General features: G+C 44.4%; 1 protein-coding gene across 1 annotated transcript in view; it reads left to right on the top strand.

The window, feature by feature from the left end:
- CATSPERT (catsper channel auxiliary subunit tau) overlaps window positions 1-18,791 on the top strand; it is a 51,633-nt gene that overhangs the window by 5,346 nt on the left and 27,496 nt on the right. The window contains exons 4-7 of the mRNA XM_074967926.1: window positions 3,321-3,472; window positions 5,179-5,301; window positions 6,175-6,219; window positions 13,365-13,433. Coding sequence (XP_074824027.1) covers window positions 3,321-3,472; window positions 5,179-5,301; window positions 6,175-6,219; window positions 13,365-13,433 — 389 coding nt within the window. The remainder of the gene's footprint in view (window positions 1-3,320; window positions 3,473-5,178; window positions 5,302-6,174; window positions 6,220-13,364; window positions 13,434-18,791) is intronic.

Below are 18,791 nucleotides of genomic sequence, written 5' to 3'. Positions count from 1 at the left end.
GTACCACAACCCCACCTACAATAACCTTCCAACCACCTCCGCAACTCCTTTTTGGGTCAGGACCCCTACAATTACAACACTGTGAAATTTCGGACGTAAATAGCTGAAATCATGAAATTTATGACAGGTTTCAGAGTAACAGCCGTGTTAGTCTGTATTCGCAAAAAGAAAAGGAGTATTTGTGGCACCTTAGAGACTAACCAATTTATTTGAGCATAAGCTTTCGTGAGCTACAGCTCACTTCATCGGCTGCATACTGTGAAAAGTGTAGAAGATCTTTTTATACACACACAGCATGAAAAAATACCTCCCCCCACCCCACTCTCCTGCTGGTAATAGCTTATCTGAAGTGATCACTCTCCTTACAATGTGTATGATAATCAAGCTGGGCCATTTCCAGCACAAATCCAGGTTTTCTCCCACCCCCCCCACACACAAACCCACTCTCCTGTTGTTAATAGCTATGGGTACCCGCATGGCCCCACAGTATGCCAACATTTTTATGGCTGACTTAGAACAATGCTTCCTCAGCTCTCATCCCCTAACGCCCCTACTCTACTTGCGCTATATTGATGACATCTTCATCATCTGGACCCATAGAAAGGAAGCCCTTGAGGAATTCCACCATGATTTCAACAATTTCCATCCCACCATGAACCTCAGCCTGGTCCAGTCCACACAAGAGATCCACTTCCTGGACACTACAGTGCTAATAAACGATGGTCACATAAACACCACCCTATACCGGAAACCTACTGACCGCTATTCCGACCTACATGCCTCCAGCTTTCACCCTGACCACACCACACGATCCATTTTCTACAGCCAAGCTCTGCGATACAACCGCATTTGCTCCAACCCCTCAGACAGAGACGAAACACCTACAAGATCTCTATCAAGCATTCTTACAACTACAATACCCACCTGCGGAAGTGAAGAAACAGATTGACAGAGCCAGAAGAGTTCCCAGAAGTCACCTACTACAGGACAGGCCTAATAAAGAAAATAACAGAACACCACTAGCCGTCACCTTCAGCCCCCAACTAAAACCCCTTCAACGCATTATTCAGGATCTACAACCTATCCTGAAGGATGACCCAACACTCTCACAAATCTTGGGAGACAGGCCAGTCCTTGCCTACAGACAGCCCCCCAACCTGAAGTAAATACTCACCAGCAACCACATACCACACAAAGAACCACTAACCCAGGAACCTATCCTTGCAACAAAGCCCGTTGCCAACTGTGCCCACATATCTATTCAGGGGACACCATCACAGGGCCTAACAACATCAGCCACACTATCAGAGGCTCGTTCACCTGCACATCCACCAATGTGATATATGCCATCATGTGCCAGCAATGCCCCTCTGCCATGTACATTGGTCAAACTGGACAGTCTCTTTGTAAAAGAATAAATGGACACAAATCAGATGTCAAGAATGATAACATTCATAAACCAGTCGGAGAACCCTTCAATCTCTCTGGTCACGCGATTACAGACATGAAAGTTGCGATATTACAACAGAAAAACTTCAAATCCAGACTCCAGCGAGAGACTGTTGAATTGGAATTCATTTGCAAATTGGATACAATTAACTTAGGCTTGAAATAGAGACTGGGAGTGGCTAAGTCATTATGCAAGGTAAGCTATTTCCCCTTGTTTTTTCCTACCCCCCCCAAGACGTTCTTGTTAAACCCTGGATTTGTGCTGGAAGTGGCCCAACTTGATTATCATACACATTTTAAGGAGAGTGATCACTTTAGATAAGCTATTACCAGCAGAGAGTGGGGTGGGGGGAGGTATTTTTTCATGCTTTGTGTGTATAAAAAGATCTTCTATACTTTCCACAGTATGCATCTGATGAAGTGAGCTGTAGCTCACGAAAGCTTATGCTCAAATAAATTGGTTAGTCTCTAAGGTGCCACAAGTACTCCTTTTCTTTTCATGAAATCTATGATTTTTTTAAATCCTATGACTGTGTAATTGACCAAAATGGACTGAATTTGGTAGGGCCCTAATAATAAAACTTCAAGAGTTTTATTATTTCTCTTTTCAGGTGTTTTTTCCCTCACTATGAATAGTACATCAGCTTCCTAACATTACAGTGAATTACAGGCAGTCTGTGGGTGTGTTTTATTTCTGAATGTTTTAATCACAGGTCTCACAGTTCAGTGCACCGCATTCTTCAATGCGGCAACATTGAAGTAACTTGCCATTAAGTCCCTGTAGCAGGGCAGTTACCTGGCTCCTAGAAAAAAGGCTAAGCTGATTGGGGGAAGCAGCCACAGCTGGGCCACGCCCCAATCAGGCCACATCTGGCCCTGTTATAAGGGCCCAGGGAGGAGCTGGGTCAGTCTCTCTCCAGCTGTAGAGAGAGAAGGACCTGGCTGCCTGGGAGCTGAGCAGGATACCTGAGTGGAGCAGGGCTGGGGAAAGGCTAGAGGAGCTGGGGAGCTCCATCCTGGAGAACCCCCCAGGCTGCAGGCCTTGCTAAAGGCTGGGAAGGGTACTGGGGTTGCAGAAGTGCAGCCCAGGGTTAGGCAAAGGCAGCAGGTCTCAACCCCTTTTGCCAGTGATGAGTGGATTACAGATTGCAGTCTGCCCCAGTGAGCGGGGGCTAGATGGTGACTGGCAGTAGCTGCTGAGGCAAGGTGCGGATAGACGGTTGGGGGTTCCCCGCGGAGGGGAGACCCAGAGACTGCGGGGGAACAGCAGAGGGCAGAACCCCGAGGTAAGGGGCACCGGGGTCTGGGAGGGACATGGGGGCTGAGGCAAGCGGGACATTGGCCAGCAGAGGGAGCTCCAGAGCTGGAGAGCTAATTCCCAGGATGACCAGCAGGAGGCACCGCACTGGTGCGTCGTCACTTTGCTACAGCGCCTTTTGCCAATTTTTGTGAATTTACAGTCTGATCTTAAAAAAAAAAAATTTTTTTAAATGCTGTTTTAACAATATACAGGTGCAACTGAATTACCCAAAAAAGGGAAACAGTAAAATTGACAATAGTGTAATAGTGAGGAGACAAATGTGAATTCATATTTTGACCACTGCCCGTGGTCAAATATCTGCTTATTTCTGAAAGAAGAAATAGCAGTATGATCCTGGTTAAGTGCCAGTGTGGACAGAAAAAAAGAAATTTTAATCTTAAAAGAATACCCAGGTTTATTAATTGGGTTTGCACACATGCAGTGAGGAGAATTAGATGTTACTGACTACTGCTCATTATTTTCATGGTAATCACTACCATGTAATAAACCCACTTTACTGTTGCTGGCTCACTAAAAAGACCTCTCTGTTTCCTAAATGAATGACTTTCAGTCAATGTACAGCAGAATACAAACTTGCTGCTTCGCATTAGTGTTAATGAAGTCATGAAATGCACAAATCCACAGACTTTCAAATCACAGTTAAAGAAGAGCAGAAAGGACATGGTGATTCATTTTGAAGATGTGAAATATTTTTCTGTACAGGTATTATTACAGCTTCTGCTCTTTTATAATGTAATTCTCATTATTGGTTTAATAACATGATAGCACTAAATATCTAGAGCTGTATTTTCAGGGGCAAGGAGGAGGGAATCTCATGTACTGTGGTACTTTGTGAGTATTCTCTTTTTTTTAATCAATATACATCTCATCTGGGTTCATAAAGTAAAACTGCAATTAAGTCTGCAGGCTCTGCTCCAGTCCCTTAACCACAAGACTGTTTTTCCTCTGCCCAGAGTTGAGAGATTGTTATTGCTATCTGGTCAAGGGAGGATGAACTGGAGATTATTCTCTGGTTGAGTAGGGTGCACATACAGTGGGGCTTGATTTGGTGTAACGTAGAAATCATTGGAGTTACATTGTTGTAAAACTGGTATAATGTATTGGTGAGTCAGGCCCATAGTGTGTGCTTGGTGATTTTATATTCATTTGTCAAGTATGGTACAGTGTACTGGGGATATGTGGCTCATTCTGTCATTGTTCAAGCTAAATTGTGAACAGGCATACAGTTGTTCCATGGTTTAGATTGGAGGGAATAAAAGGGCTGATTTAAGACTGTTTTGGGTAGTAAAACTCTGCATTTCCATGCTTTCCAATGTTTGATTTAAGTGTAATCTTAACTTTGAATTTCCGGGCTTTCAGATATTTGTATTTTTTTTAATTGCAATGTTTTAAGATATTTTCCCTCTGAAGTTATTGATACATATGTACAACCTTATGTCCTGCTTAACTTGTTTTGATGTGGAATTATTTGGGGCTCATTTTTAAGAAAAGCTTAGCTCTACTCTAGCCAATTCCACTACACCATACCATCTTTGTCAAACTAAGCACACTTAATCTGGGCTGTGCCTACTGGGAGGGTGGAAGGTGGTGGGATTGATGTGAAGCATGACTGGGTGATATGGGGGAAGTCAAAATGCCTTTGCTAGTGGGTGCGATGGGGTTCTCCATTTAGTCTTTGTTGTGGAGCATAAATTCCTATTATTTGGGGCAACTGAAACTTACTATTACTCCTTTTGACCCAAGCGGTTGGCCAAAATTTAAGGTGTTTTGGGTTGTTTCCTTTAGGAGAAATTGATGATAGTCAGATGTTTCTTTGATGCAGTCCTGTTTACTTACAAAGAAAGTACACAAAGCCCTGTTTCTCTGAAAGCAGTAAAGTCAACTAGCAGGAGGTAGTTTCCTTGCTCATAATTCCAACCCTGCATTTCCAACCAGCATTCTGCCCCCAAACCCTTTTTCTTAGCTTTCTGTTATGCCCATGCTACCAGTTATTCTCTTACTGTCTCCTGGCTTTCTGCCTGCCTCTGACGTGCAACTGCAGTTCAATTAGTTGCCAGTCCCTGCATTTATCATCCCTCAGGGCATCCTACTGGACCAGATGGCCCCGCTGCTGCCCAGACCTTGTGTGAAGTCTGCTCCTTCAATGGAAGTTTCCATTATTTCAACTATTGCAGTACTAAACAGAGGGACATTTAATTGTTCTCCCATCTAGCCTAAATGGAAGGTGCCCGCTAGCATGCCATCAGTTTCAAAGAGATCTGTGAGTGCCCAGCCTTCACTTGTTCCCCTCAGAACTGTGTAGTGAGTGCTGTAGCAAATAGGTCAGTTTGCCCCAGATTTAACCCTTTCCTCAGTTGCTCTTGTTCCTCCATGTGGATAGCATGTAGATGTTGTGTTTTAACTTTCAGGTTCCAAGGCGGCAACAGGATGAGCGGAATAGGATTATTCTAGAATTGGTAGGATTTCAAGGTCCAAAAGACTTTCCAAGGTTGCTGGGTAGTGCAACTGTACACCTTTATGAAGTCATTGAGGTGGGTCTGACAAAAGAAAAGATTATCTAGGATGAGTTCTAAGTAGTTTGTTCCACACATGTTTTGGCAAGTAGTACGCAAGATAAACCATACTTACACCATCAGGATACAAATTAATCCATAATATTTGTATGTTGATTTGAACTGAAACAATAGAGTAGTTAATATAAGAGAGCAATATTTCCTTATGTAAGTGTCCAGTTGTTAGCTGACTGGGTAATAATGTACTGTAATAACAATAGTTGGTACTTATATTGTTCTTTCTATCTTTGTAGTGCTTACAAAAATGTAATCCTCGTAAGACTTGCAATACATTTCAATATCCCTGGGATACTGAGGGCTTAAGGCCAGTTTTTCAAACGTGGGTGTCAAAAGTTATTTCCCAAAACAAGTATTTAGGCACCTAAATATAGAATTGGGTCCTAATCCTGCAACAACTGACATGTGCATAACTTTACTTATGTGAGTAGTAGCATTAAAATCTATGGAACTACTTGCATGCATAATGTTACTTGCATGTGTTTGCAGGATCAAATGTGTTTGACACTTAATTTTAATTGAAAATCTGGTTCTAAATAACTTTTGGAAAGATGAAAAAATGAGTGGCAGAACTAGGATTTGAACTCAGGAATTGCTTTCTCACAGTCTCAAGGTCAGACAGTAGACTGCCTAACTGCCTTTCCATGTGTGCTTACTTTTTCCACACTCTGTTATAGTTTAAAAATCAAATAAAAGGATGTGGCATCTTCATCTATGGTAGTTACAAATGTTGCGTATTCCTCTTACATGCTTGGTAATATACTGCTGTAAAACACTAGTTTTGGAGATTTGTGAATCTAAGTATTCCTTTTCTTTCTTTCCCCACCCACCCAGAAAGGCCACTTCAGTGAAGCATGTGCCATGAGGATTGGAAACATGGTAGGATTTCTTTGGTGAAATTACAAAACAATATATACAGATGACTTCATATCATTGCAAAATAATTTTAATTGCATACAGATACATGCATATACATTGAACACTGCATTATAGCCTTCCAGGATCACTGAATGGTAAAGTGACTAAAAACAGAGAGAAAAGGATAGTGAAAGAGAAGAATGGCAAGTAGACCCCAATCCTTAGCTGGAGTAAATCAGCATAGCACCAGTAAGATCATAAGGTTCACATACAGTGCATGGGCCATAGTCTACACAATTATGCCAGCACAGCATCATTGACTTCAGAGGAGTTGCACTGATACTACTGACAACAGAATTTAGATAGCATCTGCATAATAAGAAAATATCAGATTTTTAAAATTATTAGGGAGAAGTAATACAGAAAAATCAGTCTGTGTAAAACTGCATACTAACTTACTGTATGCTAACCAAATTTTGAGGCCATGTGAATTTTCATAACATATTGAGCCATCTCTAGTTTCTGACACACATTGGTCTGTAGGTTGAGCGATACAAGTCAAGCCAGGATTGAGATTGTGGCACTGTAGGGCCTTACCGTGGCATAACCCTTGAGGGCAACAAAAACTTCTCTGCAGAGGAACTCACACATGCCCATTGTATCCATAACATTGGACGGTGCTGGGTGGAAAGAGGGCATAGCCTGGATGATCAGAAAATGCACCAATTCAGTGCATCCCCTTGCAGACTCCATTGGGGAAGCTCCTATGTAAACCTTGGCAGAAACTAAACTTACCTTCCTGTGTCATAACCCTTGAGGGAAGTTGGCAGGAGAAACAATGCCTGCTCTTTCCCCATGATGAATTTCCCCTCTGCGCTGGGTAGGTGAATCTAGCCCATTGTGTCTATGCAGTATAGAGAATACAGGTTGGTAAGATTGATATTGTCATTATGTATGATCCATAGCATAGCAGTATGAAACAAAGTACGTACAGTTTATGCTACTTTATGTGCTCTTAAACGTATACAGTGTTTTATGAGAAGTTTGAAAATGCATTACACAGATTAAACACTATGAGTTTTTGGTACATTATGCTTTTCTAGGCAAAACTCATAAATGAACATGGGTCTTCTGAATTCAGTGCTCAGATGAATGTGTGTATTATCAGGAGCAATAGATACATGAAAGTAGACAAGGAAAAGTTCTCCTTTGAGTGACTGTACGCACATACATTCCACTGGAAGTGTATGTGTGCCCAGTGCACTCAAGTCAGAGTTTTACTGGCCGTACCTGCAGGCGGTGCATGGGCCCTCATTTTCCTCATGTGCTGAGCCTCTAAAGGGGCATGGCTGGCAGCTCCCTCTCAGTTCCTTCTTACTACCTGTGGATCTCCTCATCACCCTTGAGCTTCAGATAGTCAGCCTTTGAAAATAATAAATAGTTTTTATATAGCTGTAATTTAGTTTAGTGTAGTTAGTAAATTAGTTTAACTGGGATTTAGTATGCAGAAATCCCCAGGTTTTAAACAGTATGCCAAATACAAGGCTATGATCCCTGTTAGTTGCCTAATCTGCTTAGGCAAGGGACGTGTGAAGAACAAATGTCCTATTAGTTCCTCTGTCCTGACAAGAATAAAGAAACAAAGGGATTTCTGCCTTAAAGTGCATTTTCTCATGAAGGCAATGCGTCTTTCCACAGAGACTGACCCTGACCAGAAGAGGTCAGAAAGTTTTTCCTGAAGAATGCCCCTCCCACTGCCTCAGCCACTAAACTGAAATCTGGTGAGAGATGTTGCTCGTTTTTCCTCTTCTACAGCCTCCTTGAAGCACTCAAAACTATCTTTGTCATCACAGACTGATATACCTTCGATGCCTCTTTCTTGGACTATCAAAAAGGCTCTGAAAAAGTCCTCTGGTGCTGAGTTGAGGTCTGGTCGCAAGCTCCAGCAACATCCAAGGTGGCACTGTCAACTCCAGATTCAGCGGGTCTGTGAAAACCAGTGCCTGCACTTCTACTAGAGAGAGATTTGACCCTGGCACTGTTGGGTCCAGCACCTTTGTCAGTAGCTAAGCACTTACCTCTGCAATCAGTGACATTGATGCCACGAGCTTTTTCGTCGCAAAAGATGTTTTGTCTCCGTCTCTTCCAGGCTCTTGTTGCGTTGTCTGGTCCTGATCTCAATGGCCTCCACTACATTAGCACTACCAGCATTACTAATCACTAGGGCTCCGTGTTTGTCACAGAGGTCACAGATTCCAAGACTTCCTGCGACCTCCGTGATTTCTGCAGTGGCTGACCTCAGGCGGCCCTGCAGCCAGCCACACCCGCCACTGCTGGAGCGGCCCTGCACCGGCTGCTGCTCTGGTGGCCCTGGGCAGCTGACCCCGGAGACCGCCCGAGCAGCAGTTGATACGGTTGGCCTTGAGGACTGACTAAACAGCAGTGCAGGGGGCAGTTGGAGCAGTGACTGGCTCCCCCATCCCCCAGCAACAACTAGAGCAGCTGCTGGCCCCCCAGGGCTTTCTCCCCCCACCCACTGGTGGCAACCGGAGTGGCAGCGGGGCCCCCCAGGACTCTCCCCCTGGTCGCTGGTGATGAGGGCTCCCACCCCCTAAGATTCAGTCAGGGATATTTATGGTATAAGTCATGCACAGGTTATGGGCTGTGATTTTATGTTCCTTGCCCGTGACTTGTCCACGACTTTTACTAAAAAATACCCATGATTAAATCATAGCCTTAATAATCACCACAGCACCAGCAGTTCTATCTTCTTCATAGATGCAGCCTGCTTCCTCTCCATTGGCACCATCATCAGTAACTCAACTGTCTGCATTATGTCCTCCCCGTTTGCTTCCACCAACACCGACAGATACATCATCGACATTGGTACTTTTGGGACAGCATTGTGTGTCACCCATGCAGAGACCTCCAACACCTACTGGGATTGCTCTGCCATTCATTGAGGAGAGTAATATTGCCTCATCTTTAGACACTAACCATGATAGTCCCACATATCTGTCAAGGTCGTTCAAGTCACCATACAGATCATGCTCTAGGGATACATGAACCCTATTACAACAGTATTATGATGCCCACCATAATGGCTGTACAAAGACTGGGCTCTTAGACCAGTGGCTCTCAACTTTTCCAGTCTACTGTGCCCCTTTCAGGAGTCTGATTTGTCTTGCATACCCCCAAGTTTCACCTCACTTAAAAACTACTTGCTTACAAAGTCAGACATAAAAATATAAAAGTGTCCCAGCACAGTATTACTGAAAAATTGCTTTCTTTCTTATATTTACCATATAATTATAAATCAATTGGAATATAAATATTGTATTTTCAGTGTATAGTATATAGAGCAGTACAAACAAGTTATTGTCTGTATGAAATTTTAGTTTGTAGTGACTTTGCTAGTGCTTTTTATGTTGTCTGTTGTAAAAGTAGGCAAATATCTAGATGAGTTGATATATCCCCTGGAAGACCTCTGCTTACCCCCCAGGGGTACACATATCTTTGGTTGAGAACCACTGTCTTAGACTGCTCCAAGAGCATCTAGATCTCTGGTCACACAGTGCAGGAGAAAGTCGCCTGCTCAAGCACTTATAGCGACAAGAGAAGATCCTCCTCCTAACCTGAAGCCCTCTCTTTTTTGGAGCCCACAGAGAAAGAGAATGCTAGAGATAAATCCCTGGATAATCCCCCTCCATATTTCTTTCTCTTCCACAGATGAGGCCATCACCCAAGAGTCAACATTGCCTCCTCTTGAAGACTGTAAAATTTTTCAAGATCTCATTAGGAGGAATACATATCTGGGAATACAGGTGGATCTTGTGCAAGACAATCCATACAAACTATTGGATATCTTACAAATTTCCTCTCTGGGAACGATTGCCCCTCCCATTAATGAAGCCTTGCTGGATTCCACAAAGACCCTTTGGGAGACACTGGTTCTCTATCCAACCCACTGCCAAATGAGTGGACAGATTGTACCAGGTTCCCAGGCAAGAATTTGAGTATTTTTTTACCCACCTTGCCTCTTTAGGACTCTAGTGGTCACAGTGGTAAACAAGCATTCAAGGCGGTCTTACCCTCTGGCTACCCTGAAGGATATGGAGTATAGAGACTGAACCTGTACAGTAGAAAGGTTTATGCCACTGCAAGCCTTCAAATGAGGATGTCAAATGAGCTGGCATTATTGTCCAAATGCACCTTTATTAACTAGTCAGCAATTTTAAAATTTGTGAACAAACTGCTTGAAGAATAGAGGGATCACCTTTCAACTTTAGTCTTTGAGGGTCATCTCACAGAACAGACGTCTCTCCAGGCAATTATCGACATGTCAGATACCGTGTCATGTTCAGTGGCTTCAGCCAGCTCAATGAGATGCTCTTGGTTGCAGGCCTCCAGCATCCCAAAAGACCTACAAAATACAGTAGAAGATCTGCTGTTTGAAGGTGCTAAACTGTCTTCTCAGAAGACCAGTGACACCATGTGCATGTTGAAAGAGTCTCATGTGATCCTTCATTTGCTGGGTTTCTGTATCCCAGTAACAAAGAGGAAGCTGTTTAAGCCCCAAATGCGGTACAGATCTTACTACCAGCAGAAACCTGAATGTAGAGAAATCAACATTACAACCAACACAGTGAATAGGTTTCATAGGGGCAGATCTCGATGCCACAATTGCCGTGACTTACCTCCCAATGATGAACTGGTTCCAGTCCATAGTCTTTCTGTGTGAGAATCTCAAACCCAAGGACAACAGTGCTCTTGTGTCTACAACTGTTGGGACATATGGATTTGTGCACATACATGACTTAGCGTGTCAGACTGCACCTGAGATGTCTGCAGGCCTGGCTTCACTCAGTATATCATCCAAGCAGACGTTCACTGGACACACTGATTTGTGTACCTGCATGAGTGGATCAGTCCCTGAATTGGTCGTTAGACCCTTAGAATGTATATAGGGGCTTCCTTTCCTACCACCAGAACCAACTGTGACGTTGGTAAGAGATGCATCCACTGGGGTTGGGGGGGAGGGGCACCTGGGTCAGCTTTCAGACTTCAGTACTTTGGATGCCTCAGGAACTTTCGTTCAATGTTAATGTGCTGGAACTTTGAGCTATTTGTTGGGCCTGTGAGATGATCATTGCGACCATCAGGGAGCAGGTTGTTCAAGTTCTCAGCAGCAACACTACTGCTGTGTTTTATCTGAACAAGCAGGGAAGTGCAAGGTTGTCTCAGCTGTGCCAAGAAGCAAGCCACTTGTGAAAGTTCTGTATAAAGAACAATAGCTTGCTAAAGGCTTTTCACCTTCCAGGGTGAGGAACATTATTGCAGATTCTCTCAGCAGAAACTTCATAGACCATCATGAGCGGTCAATAGGGAGGGATATTCTCCAGCAAATCTTCTGTTAGAGGGGCTGTGCAGTAATAGACTTCTTTGGAACCAACCTGAACAGCAACTGCAGGAGGTTCTGCTCCAGGGGAGGTCACAGCGCAGGTTCCGTGACGGATGCCTTTCTTTTTCCCTGGTCGAACCATCTACTGTATGCATTCCCTCTAGTCCCTCTGATTCTGAGGGTGATCAGGAAATTAAAAAGAGCCAAGGCAACCTTAATTCTTGTAGCACCTGCCTGCCTGATCTGGCCAAGATAGTGCTGGTATACGGATCTATATCAGCTCCCCATTTGTCCACCTGTATCTCTACCTCTGGTCGAGGATCTCGTCTCAAAACCAAGACACATCAACTTACAGTTTCTTCACCTAAAGGCATGTAATATCTTATTTGAGCAGTGAGGGAAAGTCTGCTCCTGTGATGTCCAAGCCATTCTAGTGAACAGCAGAAAGGATTCCACCAAAACCACATGTGCAGCAAAATGGAAAAGGTTTTAAATCTGGGAAGAATGTCATCAGCTATCTGCTGATAACACAGAGATGAGACTACCTTTTGCATTGGAATCCTCTGGTCTATCAGTTCAGTGAGAGTCCATTTAACGGTCATGTATGCAGTATACCCAGCAGTAGTGGATGGATTTTCCTTTTTTTTTTTTTTTTTGCATCACTTGGTATCCTTATGTTATCCATATCCTTAAGTTTATGCCCAAAGTGATATTGCCATTGCACCTCAACCAGACTAACATCTTCCAGTGTTCTTTCCAAAGTCTCATTCTTCCAAGGCTGAAGAGAAGCTTCATACCTGGGATGTTCGGAGTGCTCTGGCATTTTATGTGGATTGCACAAAATCTTTCAGATCCTCTCCCAGGATGTTTGTAGCCTATGTTGAGAGCATTAAAGCACCACCTGTTTTAGGTCTGTGTATTTCACATTGGATGTCAGATTGTATTAAATGTTGCTATGATCTGGCAAAGGTCTCTCTGCCACCAAGGATAACAGCTTACTCCACTAGGGCTCATTCCACTTCATCAGCCTTCTTGAGCACCTTTGCTATAGTAGACATTTGTAAAGCAGCAATGTGGTCACTTATACATACCTTCTCCAGATACTACGCTATTACTCAAGCTTCCTGATAGGATGCCAACTTTGGCAAGTTGGTATTGCAGTCTCTCTTCAAGTAGTCGGAAGTCCTATCACTTGTAAAGAAACTGCTGGTGAGTCACCTACAGTGAAATATATATGTGCACTATCACTCAAAGGAGAAAAAAAATTACTTACCTGTACACTGTTCTTTGAAACATATTGTGCATTTGTACATTCCATGACCCTCCCACCTTCCCTGCAGCTTTGGGTTTAGTTTACCAGCTGCGCGAAGGAACAGAGAGGGAGATGGTGACCATGCCTCTTTATGCCCTCAGCTTGGTACACAAGGATAGCAGGGGTGCACATATTACCCAATGATACGATGAGTAAAAGTCTCTGACTCAAGTACATTGGGTGCATGTACACCTACAGTGGAATGTACACATGTAACACATCTTGAGAAACAACAGTTACTGTATAGGAAAGTAACTGTGGAGATTTTATTTATCCCTAATAGGAATTGCCTATTAAGTAAGTAACATGTTAATAAAAAGGGTGTGTCATGTATTTTTCCCTTTGCTTACCATACTAGTACTTGTTTACTGTGGAACTTGCTTGTAAATGTATTTGCTATAAGAGTTAATTACTTTTTACGTTTAAAAGAGAAAAACGTTGTTACACTTTCAGGTTTTCTGCACGGTGGAAGTGGAGTTTATGTTCTGTTATGGATGTTTCGGATATGGCTACTCGCACCAGGTTAGGCCCACTATCTTTTTTTTTTTTTTTTGATCCATTATGATTTTGGACTAGAGCTATTCCATTCCAAAGCTCAGACATTTATAACTTCCATAAAAATTTGTATTCGGGGATGATATTTTTCAATTTGGATTAAGCCTTATGTGGAATCCTTTTGTAAAGATTGAACAAAATTCATTGATATGGTATTTGAGTGAGATGAAGATGAGAAAAAGTTGTATGCTTAAAACTATTATATATATTTGGTGTTCATCTAGCTAGTAAATAAATTATAACAGTACACTTGAGTTTTTATACTCTTGATAACTTTCACTGGGTGTATAGACCCCATGCTGGCATGAGGTCTAGGGGTTAATGCAGCAACTACCAGCCGGTGCTGACTGGCACATCCTCGCAGCAACTGGGAGAATAAAAGAGCTGAGAAGCAGAGGGACAGAGTGGCTGCCAGAGGAGCAAGCAGACTAGAGAAGGAACGTCCTGCCAGCAAACTGGTGAGAAGCCACCCAGGGACAACTCTGTAGAGAAGGAATGACTGGAACCACAGGCTGAAGTCGCCTGCAGAAGCAAAAGAGGTAGGGAGGAGCTTTGGGTACAGGAGGAGGAATTGTTAAAGACTGATTCTGCCTGTCTGGTTTAAGGGCCCTGACTGGGTTCCACTGCTAATCCCTCAACAGAGAGTTAAGAACCAAAAGGGGTTTGCAGGCCCCCTGAGGACCAGGACTAGCTAGCCCCCACCAAGTATAAGGGGAAACGTGTACACCACAGAAGGACTGAAATTAACACCCTTCATAGTCCAGAATAGGACTGCCATAGGGACTCAGGCAAGAAGAGCTGACTCATGGTCATAGAATCATAGAATATCAGAGTTGGAAGGGACCTCAGGAGATCATCTAGTCCAACCCCCTGCTCAAAGCAGGCACAATCCCCAATTGTTTTTTGCCCCAGATCCCTAAATGGCCCCCTCAAGGATTGAACTCACAACCGTGGGTTTAGCAGGCCAATGCTCAAACCACTGAGCTATCCCTCCCCCCTGCTGGACCGAACAAACTCTGTCCAATGCTCTGTCTGACCAAAGGGGGTGCTGATACATTAGCACACCAGCCCATATGTGGCACCAAAAGTGGGGTTTCACTGTGTCTGAGCCCCCAAAAAGTCCTAAGATGGAGGCAGCACTCAGATTGCTAGCCCAGCAGTGGGCTGCTGCCTTGGATCAGCAAGCAATGGCACAGGAGCAACAACAACAGATGCAGACCTTGATGCTACACTTGTTACAGGCCCAGCAGCGGCAAAATGACCTGCAAGCAGTCTCTCACTGACAACAGCAGGAGGCCCGCCACCCAGGCCACGGCTCAACAGCAAAGCCAACAAAAGTTGGATATGTAGCCACTCAGCAAGAGCAGCTGGGTAAATGTATGGAGGCAACGCTTAGGATAGCACCACCCCCACTGGCTGGATCTACGACATAGTTGGTGAGTTGGTCCAGCAGTCCTGTGCTATCCAAGATGGGACCTGAGGATGACCTGGAGACCTTTTAGGAGATCTTCAAACACCTCGCCACCTGCACCCACTGGGACCCTGAGACATGGGTAATCCACCTAGCTCCTGTTCTGACGAGGGAACCACAGGCCCCTCAACCAGCAATCCACCCTTGACTATCCAATGGTAAAGGCAACCACTTGACTGGCTGCACTAAGTGAAGAGACTTGCTGCTATTTCAGAGAGCAGAGGTTTAGCATATTCATGCAGCCCCAGGCACTGGCAAAGAAATTCAAAGGTGTCGGCTGGAAGTACTAGAGGCTAGAATGAGCAAACAGACAATCGGGCCAGATGGCTATAGGAGAGTAATAGAAGGCAGATATATTAGCCCCAGGCTAAGTAGGTCCCTTTTCCCCGGGTAAGGTAACAGGGAAGGTTCCAGAACAATCAGGAACCTTCTGGAGACAATTAAGACAGGCTGATTAGAACACCTGCAGCCAATCAAGAAGCTGCTAGAATCAATTAAGGCAGGCTAATAAGGGCACCTGGGTTTAAAAAGGAGCTCACTTCAGTTTGTGGTGAGCGTGTAAGGAGCTGGGAGGAAGAGGCGCTTGGAGCTGAGAGTGAGAACTTATACTGTTGGAGGACTGAGGAGTACAAGCATTATTGGACACCAGGAGGAAGCTCCTATGGTGAGGATAAAGAAGGTGTTGGGAGGAGGCCATGAGGAAGTAGCCCAGGGAGTTGTAGCTGTCATACAGCTGTTCCAGGAGGCACTCTAGACAGCTGCATTCCACAGGGCCCTGGGCTGGAACCCAGAGTAGAGGGCGGGCCTGGGTTCCCCCCCAAACCTCCCAACCCCTGGTCAGACCCAGGAAGAGTTGACCTGGACTGTGGGTTCACGAAAACGGCCAAACTAAGGGCTGCTGTGAAGCTCCAAGGTGAGCAAATCTGCCAATAAGTGCAAGACCCACCAGGGTAGAGGAGAAACTTTGTCACAATAGTTATGAGGCTGAAAATGTATCCTCATGGCTTAAAGCAAGCCCAGGCAAAAACTCTTCAAGAGCGGAGCGGCAGTTCACACCTCATCAGGGCATGTATGGGACAAAGCCAGCCCAGCCTCACTGGAACAAAGGATGCTGGCCTAGGCAGCAACAAAAGAATCTGTTGGACTCTCGAGTGAGTCACCCCCCTTCCTTTGGTCAGTTTGGGACTGCGATGAGGTAATGCTCCCCTGACTCTGAAGGGAGGGGTGAAGCCAAGAGGGAAGAAAGGACATGTTAAAAGGCAGAGACGTTTGCCATGCTCTTCCTCTCTCTTCCACCTACACCTGCAGACACCACACCCAGCAACTGAAGCAGTGTTCGAAGGGGAGAGCCTGGCTGGAGAGCAACCAGCCAGCCTGTGGTGAGAAGCATCTAAGTTTGTAAGGGCATTGAAAGTGTTAAGATCAGCTTAGAATGTGTTTTTGCTTTTATTTCATTTGACCAAATCTGACTTACGTTTTGACATATAATCACTTAAAGTTTATCTTTATAGTTAATAAATCTGTTTGTTTATTCTACCTGAAGCAGTTTGGTTTGAAGCGTGTCAGAGATTCCCCTTGGGATAACAAGCCTGGTATATATTCATTTCTTTGTTAAATTGACGAACTCATATAACATTGCAGGCATAACTGGACACTGCAAGACGGAGGTTCCTAGGGTTGTGTTTGGGACTGGAGATTTTGGCTAGTGTCATTTGGTTGCACAATCCAAGCAGCAGCTTACATGTCAGAGGCTGTATGTGAACAACCCAGGAGTGGGGGTTCTCACAGCAGAGCAGGGTAGGGCTGGCTCCCAGAGTCAAGGATTGGAGTGACCTATCAGATCACCAGTCCAGATAACACCAGAGGGGAATGTCACACCCAGCATTACAGGATTCACTAGGGAGGATGATTTGTTTCCAGTGCGAACACGGGCATATCAAGAAAGATTGCCCAACCATAGAGTCTAATTATGAGGCAGGCTTCTCTTTACCCAGCCTCACCCAAATGCTAGGCGGTTTAAAATTGACAACCATAATGCATGTTGACTAGCTTGAGTTAGCCCCAATGGACTCATATTGTAAACAAACCCTAGTGAGAGAAGATCTGCTGAGGTCCTCTCAGAAGGCACAGTGTCCCTAATGTGTTGCCCTGAGTACACGAGGGACTCCTCCTGTACTAAAGTCTATCTAATAGCAGCTGGACAGACTGGCCACGTCATGGTAGGCTTAGCATGTATTACCCAATCCTGTTGAGATGGTATTGTCTTCACTTTCAAACACTGTTACAGATGCTCTTGAGAAGCTGAATGGAGGTGGCTGGTGAAATAGAACGGAGTCTGGGCAACCTGTTTCCCTTCAAGGACAAGGACTTTTTCCTACCCCAGTGAAGGCCTGGTGGACCAGGAATGAGAAATGTGCTGCCAGATGTGAGGGATGTGACCTACAAAAAAGAGACCAGTGTTGTTGTCTGGGCGAGTCAGACAACTCCCACTGGAATGGGTGTTCCTAGAGTTCCAAACCTGGAACAAGACCTAGTGGATGTGGGGAAGCTGTAGGTATCATCTGACCTGCAAGTCGAACAGCAGAGGGAAGATTCCTTCTGGAGAGTCTATGAAGAAGGCATAGCTCTTATAGATGGGGAAGGGGTGACAGCTGAATTAGCCACTCACTTGCCTTGTTTCGAGTTACGGGGAGACTTACTTTGTCGCCTAGCACAGGGTACGCTGGACGGTGAACAGTACATCAAACTCTTTCTACTCCATATATTCAGGCAGGAAATACTCAAGCTGGCCCATCAGGTACCAATGGTGAGCCACCTGGGCCAGGAAACAACTCTTGGCTGTCTATTACCCTGTTTCTTTTGGCCCAGAATCCATTTGAAGATAAGAGATTATTGGGCTTCCTGTCCTGATCGCCAACCGGAAGCCCCCAAACAAGTGTGAGTGGCCTCATTGTTTCCCCTTCTATTGGTGGAGGTCCCATTCAAGTGGATAGAAGTACATGTCATCATCACCTGTAGAGAAAAGTACTGCCAGTTATTAATACATAGTGGCTGGCATTGACTATGTCACCTGTTACCCAGAACCAGTTCCTCTACAAACCACTACAGCCCTGGTAATAGCAAAAGAGCTGTTAAAAATAGTTGTGAGAGTATGTAAGAACGGCCATACTGGGTCAGACCAAAGGTCTGTCTAACTCAGTATCCTGTCTTCCGACAGTGGCCAATGCCAAGTGCTTCAGAGGGAATGAACAGAACAGGTAATCATCAAGTGATCCATCCCCTGTCGTCCATTCCTAGCTTCTGGCAAACAGCTACGGACACCATCCCTGCGTATCCTGTCTTATAGCCACTGATGGACCTATCCTCCATGAATTTATCTAGTTTTTTTTGTTTTGTTTTTTGTTTTTTAGCCTGTTATAGTCTTGGCCTTCACAACATCCTCTGGCAAAGAGTTCCACAGGTTGACTGTGTGTTGTGTGAAGAAGTACTTCCTTTTGTTTGTTTTAAACCTGTTGCCTGTTAATTACATTTGGTGACCCCTAGTTGTTGTGTTATGAGAAGGAGTAAATAACTCTTCCTTATTTTCTTTATCCACACCAGTCATGATTTAAGAGACATCTATCTTATCCCCCCTCAGTCATCTCTTTTCCAAGCTGAAAAGTCCCAGTTTTATTAATCTCTCCTCATATGGAAGCTGTTCCATGCCCCTAATAATTTTTGTTGCCCTTTTCTGAACCTTTTCCAGTTCCAGTATATCTTTTTTGAGATGGGGTGACCACATCTGCAGGCAGCATTCAGGATGTGCGTGTACCATGGATTTATATAGAAGCAATATGATATTCTCTGTTTTATTA

The sequence above is a fragment of the Natator depressus genome, chromosome 11, assembly GCF_965152275.1.
Source record: "Natator depressus isolate rNatDep1 chromosome 11, rNatDep2.hap1, whole genome shotgun sequence".
In the NCBI taxonomy this organism is placed as follows: domain Eukaryota; kingdom Metazoa; phylum Chordata; order Testudines; family Cheloniidae; genus Natator; species Natator depressus.
The sequence above is the reverse complement of the archived record's forward strand: the minus strand, read 5'-3'. Positions and strand labels throughout refer to the sequence as shown.